The 8,703-nt window shown below is 47.5% G+C and overlaps 1 protein-coding gene across 3 annotated transcripts; it reads right to left on the reverse strand.

Moving 5' to 3' along the window:
- Positions 1 to 6,515: 6,515 nt before the first annotated feature.
- On the reverse strand, positions 6,516 to 8,182 carry LOC136494392 (momilactone A synthase-like). 3 transcript variants are annotated; one of them, XR_010768589.1, is made up of 4 exons: positions 8,116 to 8,182; positions 7,092 to 8,022; positions 6,927 to 7,003; positions 6,552 to 6,572 (listed from the first exon to the last, which is right to left on the reverse strand). XR_010768589.1 is itself a non-coding variant. In XM_066490560.1 (2 exons), the coding sequence occupies exons 1-2, from the start codon at positions 8,154 to 8,156 to the stop codon at positions 7,236 to 7,238; spliced, it is 828 nt and encodes a 275-aa protein (XP_066346657.1). In that variant the 5' UTR covers positions 8,157 to 8,182; the 3' UTR covers positions 7,026 to 7,235. The 3 variants fall into 3 exon arrangements, 1 of the variants encoding a protein (XP_066346657.1); XR_010768590.1 differs by lacking the exon at positions 6,927 to 7,003 and having other exon boundaries at positions 6,516 to 6,572; XM_066490560.1 differs by lacking the exons at positions 6,552 to 6,572; positions 6,927 to 7,003 and having other exon boundaries at positions 7,026 to 8,022.
- Between the last annotated feature and the right edge of the window lie 521 nt (positions 8,183 to 8,703).

Below are 8,703 nucleotides of genomic sequence, written 5' to 3' on the forward strand. Positions count from 1 at the left end.
TATGGAAGTATGATCATTACATCCAAACTAAGCGCCATGCCTAATTTAAAAGATGTACGACCAACATCCAAACCAAAGTATACTATAATAGAAAAAAAACATGAAAGTAACATGAGATTCACTTAAATGGAGGTGAGAACTTTGAATGGTGAATTAGAGAACCATTGTTTTTATTATTTTTTATACAGAGAATGCAAACGGGTTTGATGAATGCAAATTTAAACAAACATGTGATGGTTTTGGAAAAGGAAATTAAATGAGTGACATGCATAAAAATCTAGGCTTTAGCCTTTTCTAGTAGCGCGGACCATCTGACGATACATACCGACTGGCAAAGCCAACATTTGAATCCGATGGTCCCGTTCAACATCCGTATACTATGAAGCTAGACTAAGAGTATCGAAAAGATAGATAACAAAGAAATTTACCATCTACCTAGACTAGGCATAGCGCTTGAATACAGCTCAAAGTCTAGGAGCCACCCAAAGAAAGCACTAGATATTTGGTGAATCAAGCAAATATGCAGTGGTAAAAATAAAAATGGGAAAGATATTTTTGGGTTGGTTCTCTCATACATTGATTGATCATCCACAATTTGAGATGGCAGGATAGAGGTGTTGATTTTTTTTTTATTTTTAACACTTTTTGTAAACTAATTTTAAATCTAACACTATTTTTTTCAAAACTAACACTTTTGGTCACGCCTATTGTCATGGCGCGGCAAAAAGCCTGTGTCGCGCCATGCATGGTGGCACGGCGAGAGGGGTGACGTGGCGATGACCGGAGCGCTGACCGGTGACGTGGTAGGGTCTGCCGCTCCACCAACGCGCCGTGGGCTATGGCGCGTCAGTGCCGCGCCAAGACCGATGGCGTGGCAGACCCTACACATCATCGGTCAGCGCCTCGGTCATCACCGCGCCACCATGCATGGTGTGGCATAGGCTTTTCGCCGCGCCATGGCAATAGGCGTGACCAAAAGTGTTAGTTTTGAAAAAAAATAGTGTTAGATTTAAAATTAGTTTACAAAAAGTGTTAAAAATAAAAAATCGAGGTGTTGATGGTTCATGATTGATCGGGCACCCTGGGCTCATGATGATTTTTCTTTTTTTATACCCACAAAAGCTAGTGGTAGACTATGTTAATAGATATCAAGGTAAATATCAAAATATTTAAGCCAATTGTTGCCCCGGCACTGACGCTAGAAAGCATGTTGATATTTGTTAACACAAACAGAAAAATCCGCAAGCGCACGGATACCGTTGTAGCTTTCACCTAGGAGTATTCCAGGGTATCATATTTATCCACGGGAAAGCAATGGTTAAAGTGGATAATTAACCATCATCTATCTACTAGTTAGTATACCTACTAGACTAATATGGGGGTAAGTGATAAGATAAGAGTGTTTGTATAGTGAGACATATAGGAGAACTCTACGGTAAGATAGAAGAGCAGTTTAAGCTAAGCTGGAAGGACAACAGGAGATTACAAGGTTCCTTTTTATACTTCACTATTACTAGGGTTCTATTCTAGAGCAGACAAAAGGGACTAAGGTAAGCAGTGGATAAAATATAACGATCACACCATAGCACTATCCTCGAAAAAGAGTGGGAAGGGGTGATCGGGGTCAAGCTGTCAAAAGCTCTACGAAAATAACAAACCGAACGTGGTGGATTACAAAGACATGGTCAGAGCTGTCACCTCTGGGGCTACAACAACTATCCGTGAGTTTGGGTGCAAACTCTGGTAACCTATAGTCTGTGGGGCTACAACAACTATCCGTGAGTTTGGGTGCAAACTCTGGTAACCTATAGTCTAGACACCATGTCTGTACTATCGATTACTACTCTAGTCTCACGTAAAAACTAGAGCACTCGGTCGAGCGGAGATCCCATACCAAAGTGTGACACAACTATACTTAACCATGCTTAACTAAACTACTAAGACATGAACTAGATAACCATGAAAAACATTTCAATAATTAGAAAAGATAAATATATAAAATACTTAGTCTTACAAAGGAGGACTCCACCGGAATTTAGCTTCTCTCGCTAACTCTCAACTAGCTAGTACTACAACTACATCTTAAAATGGTGTGAAGAATTGCTCCTTGAGGTATGTGTTACAAGTGAGGAAGAGGGGTTCTATTTATAGGCTGCTAAGGGTAAAAACTATTTGTTGGCAATCGATATGGTACTAATCAAAAACCGTCTTGACATGCTGGTGTGCTGCTGGTTTCGTGTACCGCCGTCTAGCCTATGGGCCAGCTGGGCCTCCCACATCTCTGAATGCCATACTCAGTACGCGCCTGCAGCTCCGCTGGCTGCTGGCCCACCTACGCCGGCTGCCTTGCATTGCCTCGCGTCGTGTGTGCACGTTCCAACTCCCAAATGTGCTCAGGAAGACAGAAACAAACCGCCTTGATCCGTTTGGCCCCTGCCGCTCTCTCCGACACAGCTCAACCCACCCCAACTGCTGGCTCAGGCTGCATGTAGCAGCGGGGCCTAGCTGCCCGTTTAGGAATTGTGAAGCTGGGGCACAAAGTGGGGTCGGCGTGCCCCCTGCATGGCTCGTAAGTATACATGGTCGTGCAGCCCGAGCCCATCGGCCCCGCCAAAGCCCGGTCCGGCCCAGCGATGAGTGGATCCGGGCTAGCACAGCCTGGAAGAGCAGGCCGTGCCTGGGCCTTACCCTAGGCACCTGGCCCGGCCTGGCACGGCCCGCTAAAAGCTTTAGGCTCGATAGAGGCCTGCTAGTCATAACATATGTTACCACTCCGCCTCCACAATCCCTCCATCCGGCCTCCCCCATCCCCGGCCACGTCGCTGCATCCACCTCCACTCCACTCCGCCTCCCCCATCCCCATGTCGCCGCCTCCAGAGCTCCACCTCCACCACATGACGGCGTCGAGTGCGGCGGCAGCCGCCGCCTCCACAGCCCCCCGTGGGTCTAGCTGTGACCGCCTCCTCCGCGCCCCCGCACGGCTTCAAGCCGAGCAGCCTCCATCCCCTCCGCGATGCCAACCCCGCTCCTCCTCGGTTCCTCCTCGTCCCTCGACCACGCTGAAGTCCAGCGCGACAGCAGTGCTGGCATCGAGCACGGCAACGCCCGCCTCCTCCACGACCCCCCGCGCGTCTGGCCACCTCCTCCGTGACCCCCTGCAGCGGCTTCGAGCGGAGCGGCCTCGATTCGGCCTTCTATGCCCTCGATCCGGCCGCTACTTCACCGGACTCGCCTCCTCTGCTAGCTACTTCGCCGGATTCGGCATCAAGCGACCCGGGAGGGAGCTCGCCAGCGGCCACCGCCACCTCCACTCCTCGCCTCCCCCTGCTCTATGTCGCATTTGGTGGGCCTCGGGCCGGCCCGACCTGCTAAAAAGGTTGGGCTCATCGGACCGGCCTGGCACGGAAATTGACCCGACAGGCTGTGCTTGGGCCGTCGGCCAGGCACGATGGACTGGTGCGGCATGGCCCAGTGGGCCGATGGGCCCTTCCGTGCCGTGCCTAGCATAGGCTTGTGCCGTGCTGAACCGGGCCGGCCCATTGGCCATCTATGCTCGCAAGCATGCATTTTGGCCTGCCACGTTGGTCTAGAGTTGCTGCTGGTGTCGTCATTTTGGGTTGGCACGTTGACTCTAGGAGTGCTGACGTGTGAGGATCCCATTTTAGTTTATAAAATTTGTATCTCTCTTATCTGATCTCTAAATATATCAAGTTATATACTCCCTCCGTCCCTTAATATAAGCCATATAGATTTCTAAAAAAAATTCCAAAATATAGGTACGTATCAGCTCCCACGCCGATTAGTTTGGAAATATTTCCACCGTACATAGCACATGCCCCAACCAATCCCTTAGATTTAGGAAGCAATCTGATTGGGAGAGAAAAGGTGGCCTGATTTTCTTTTTTTTCTCGGTCTCACATCCTTCCACAAGCCGTGCATTAATATTGGTGCTAAAAACTATATGGCTTATACTAAGGAACGGATGGAGTATATGTTTGGCTTACTTCAAATATTTTATTTGAGACTGTTTTGATATGAACAAAATTCGAACTTCGCTTTAGGGCCGGTTTTCGCCACAGCTACACACACCATATATCATCTTTTGACGTTCATTTTTGGCATATCCTGCAAAATAACTTAGAGCCACAAAAACTCATGAAACTTGTTAAATAAAATAATTTTTTGCTATAGCGTAGCATGGAATGTTGTCATTTTAGATTAATTTAGTGGTCAAAATATACGAGTTAAGGACCGCCAACAACCGGCGCGGAGGCTGCACGCGCCCTCCTCTTCTCATTTGCTGGTGCTCACCCTGTTCTCTTCCAGCAGTGTGGAGGCAACGCTGCTTGTCGAGGCTACACTGGGGTGGCCAAGATCCAACTCGTTGTCCCCTTCTCCATCGGCCCTCATCAACAGATCCATTGTTGGTTCCTTCGCTCCAGCCCCTCCCCCCCCCCCCCCCCATATATATTTGGTTGGCCCATCTGCGCTGACGCCCCACCACATCTTTCGCTTATGAGGGCGGGCGCGGGGCTCGGTTAGGCGAGCGCCGGTGGTGTTTGGCACGGTGTGGTGCTCAGCGCGGTGGCGTGGGTTTCGACACAACGGGGCTCGATGAGCCAGAGTGATGGGGAACCGGGAAGAGAGGAGGGAGAGAACATAGGTGTATGCACATCTTTGGTTTTCTCGTTGGTTTGCGTGCCAACTCCTAGGACGACCAACAGAGGGAGTAAGGCCTCGTTGGGCACGGCTCCCGCCGGCTCCGGCTCCACTACTGTAGCGCTACTGTAGCACAGAGCCGGAGGAGCCCGAAATCGTGGCTTCTCCGGCTCCTCCTCTTTTCAGTTTATTTTCTGCCTCGGTTTCCGAAACGGCTCCTGCTATAGTGCCCAAACAGTATCACTACAGTGCGCTCGGAGGAGGAGCCGGAGCGCCTAGGAGCTGCGCCAAAGAGGGCCTAAGTCAATCCTATCATTGGTTCCATAATAAATAGATGAGAAGCAACCAAAATTAATGGAGTTAATGATAATGTAAAAAAATGCATGCTCATAAAAGCTATAGATATAGGTCTACGGTGTGCATGTCCGTGGCGTGAGTGCGTTGTAGAGTTTAGATACTAATATTTAGGAGTCTAGGCTATTTTTTTTTGTTGATATTCATAAAAGTAGAATTTTGACAAAATCATAAAAAGTAGAAATATGTGTTTACAAAAGTCAATTTTATAAATATAGATAACTGTAGAAAATATATAACATAAAAAGCAGTATATATTCGGATTTTGATGGGACTTCTATCAAGTTGATTGTTGTAAAAACATTTAAATTGTAACAATATATTTATAACTTTTATAAAGCAAACCTCATTCTATCTTGCACCACAGCGTTCCACCTCATCTAACTGTCCGTCTGTTTGATCACGAGCTTCCAGCTTTATCTATCCATCCGTCTAGTATAACCTTTCCCCTTCACTTTCTCCGTGCACCATTAAATTCCCACGTACTTCCATATTTTTTTATGTCCTATTTACTTGGCTCGTAAGCCATACTTTTTCAGTCAACGAATAGTAGGTCCGTTCGTTTCGCTGAAAAAACAAACCAAAACACTGTTCCGACTGATTTATTATGAGAGAAAAACATTGTTCCGGCTAAAAAAAGAAGTTGAAAAGTACGGATTATAAGAGAAACGAACAGGGCCAATATTTTTCTCTCACAACAAATCAGTCAACAATACTTTCAACCATGGGTTATCAGCCAAGCGAACAGGGCATTGCCCACTTAAGGCCTTGTTTGATGCATGTATATTTACTTCAATCCATATGTGTTGGAGTAAAATAAAATGGAATTTAATTGAGTTCTATTCGAATCCACTTCAACGCACGTGAATTGAGATAATAAAGGCGCATCAAGTCATAAGCTATACCAGAGCCATAGCAACGGAGCAGGCATTCCTTTGCAAATGAACGGTCGCCGCCTTGCTGTCACCTTGTCCATGCGGTTCAGCTCAGCTCTCTCCACGGTCCACGGTCCACGCTCCACTCTAGGTCCTGTAACACATGTTCCCATCTGCTCTATCTCCTCAAGATAAGATGATCGTGCACACCACGCGTACATGCTGGTGCCTGGTGGATCACGAGTGTTCCTTCATGCTGGTGGTTGTGGATCATGAGTGTTGTTTGTCGTTAGGGTAGGCGATCATGAGTTGTTCTTATGGCTATACTTTTTATCTATTATACTTTTTTTTATTTTGTGTATGGTAGATAGGAACCATTTATTTATTTGAGTTTACGAAATCAGATTGGAGGTAACAACTTACATCCAATATTGTTTTCCCTCAAGCAACATACAACATTTTTAATCAATCCAGCATTAGTGTTACACAGATATTCGGCGGCAACGCGCTGAGAATTCATCTAGTTTTATTAGAAAGTAGAGGTCCAGTCTTCTTTTTGTTAAAAAGTAAGGGAATTGTTAAATTTCATATGCTTGAATTTTAGTTTTTTTCGGACGACGGTTATTGCATATATTTTATACTAAAATTGCAGTTTTAGTTTATTACAATTTTTGTAGGCACGACCTGCAATTTTTGGTTTCAAGAATAAAAAACTTGTTAGATAAAACCACAAACCTGACAAAATTTGACATGTGTTGGCACAAAAGCAACCTAACAATTTACAATTATTTCTATAGTCATGCAAGGGTAAAAAATTATTATGTTATGACACAGAGATAAATAATAAATCATAAAAATAATAATTTATTTATACTAGTAATTGGTACTCTCTCCGTCTTAAAATAAGTGTACTTCTAAAATTTAGGTGAAAAGATTAAGGTTAGTAAGAAATTTCATATATGCCTCTATAAAAGTGTAATCATTACGTCTTAAAAATAGAGAAAGTAGAAAAAAATGAGTAAAGTTAGTTTGTCTTACCTGTAGCGGTGCACTTATTTTAGGGAATTTTTTAAATTTTATAAGTGCCGGACGGAGGGAGTAGCACAAGAGTGTTGCTGAGAAGTGAAAAAGGTAAACCTTACAAAGCGGATGAGGGAGGTACATTTATTTTTAGTTAAAAAAATTGAAGGGTAACGGGCGGACCTTACAAAGCCGGCGAGCAATCATGCATTCACGGAGCAAACTCGAGTGTGTAGTGTGAGCCCCCACTAGAACGACGACTAGATCTAGTCATCGGACGACTGATAACAGATCACCCACGCGCGACGTCACTCCGACGGGTCCCACTCAGTGTTTGGACGTTCCAAAGGACGGGTTCGCGACGGAGATGCCGCCGTCGACGAACAGGTTGTGGCCGCTGATGTACCGCGCGTCGTCGCTGGCGAGGAAGAGCACGGCGGCGGCGACGTCGTCCGCTCGCAGGGCGCCCACGCCCTTGAGGTTGGCGATGGCCTCCATTGCCTGCTCAAACGCCTCCGCTTCGAGGCCCATGTACCTCATGGTCAGCGGCGTGGCGACCCCCGCGGGGGAGACGCAGTTGACGCGGATGCCGTGCCGGCCGAGCTCCGCCGCCGCGTTCTCCGTCAGCGCCACGAGCGCGCGTTTCGCGCACGCGTACGCGTACGAGGACACGCCGGTCACCGCCGCCGCCGCGCTCGACGTGCCTATGATGCAGCCGCCGCGGCGCGCGGGCACCATCACCCGCGCCGCGTGCTTGGTGCCGAGGAACGGGCCCACCAGGTTCACGGCTAGCACGCGCTCGAAGTCAGCCTTGCCGCTGTCCCGGATGCTGTAGCACGCCGGCCCGCTGACGCCCGCGTTGTTGAACATGATGTCCAGCGCACCGAACGTCGCCACGGCGTGGTCCACCGCGGCCGCGACGTCGTCCTCGCTGGTCACGTCGCAGTGGACGTAGCTGGCGGCTCCCGCGCCGAGATCGGCGCAGACGCGCGCGCCGGCCTCGTCCTGGATGTCGGCCACCACGACGCGGGCGCCGTGCTCCACGAACAGCCGCGCCGTGCGCTCGCCGATCCCGCTCGCCCCGCCAGTGATCACGGCCACCTTTCCCTCCAACCTGGGCGCATACATGCATAACAGATCAACCTATGTCAGATTTGAAGGAATCAGCACGGCAGACCAGACACAACGAACAAACTAGCGTTCTTACTTTCTTGGAGAGGTGGGGACGACGACGGCACTGCTTGCCATGGCTGCGTTCCTGGTAACTAGCTCGTGCTGCAACTGCAGGTGCTCGTAACTAGCTCATGTTTTATAGTAGTAGTACAGCTGGCCAGCTGCAGTGCTGCCGCTGAGCACTGGACAAGGCAGTACGGTTGGACGGAAAAAGGTACTCGCCAGCCTGTAAATTTTTTTAATTATTAAGGTAAAACATCCGGTCTCCAACGTCGACAGGTGAATATATAGAGCGACATAATCGGTTTGTTGGTTTGATGGTTTCAGTCAGACTAAATTAGTCAGTCAATAGTATTTTTTTCTCATAATAAACTAACACCAGTCAATTCAAACTAGCCCAAAAACCAATCAACGAACAGGCCGAATATTGAAACAACACTAGGCCAAACCAAAATCCGGTTACACAGTTCAGAACAAAAACAGCTCCACTAAGGCCTGGTTTAGTTCCAAAAAATTTTTACCTCAAACTATCACATCGAATCTTGCGGCATATGCATGAAGTATTAAATATAGATGAAAAAAATTAATTGCACAGTTTAGTTGGAAATCGCGAGATGAATGT

The sequence above is a fragment of the Miscanthus floridulus genome, chromosome 11, assembly GCF_019320115.1.
Source record: "Miscanthus floridulus cultivar M001 chromosome 11, ASM1932011v1, whole genome shotgun sequence".
Classification (NCBI taxonomy): Eukaryota; Viridiplantae; Streptophyta; class Magnoliopsida; order Poales; family Poaceae; genus Miscanthus; species Miscanthus floridulus.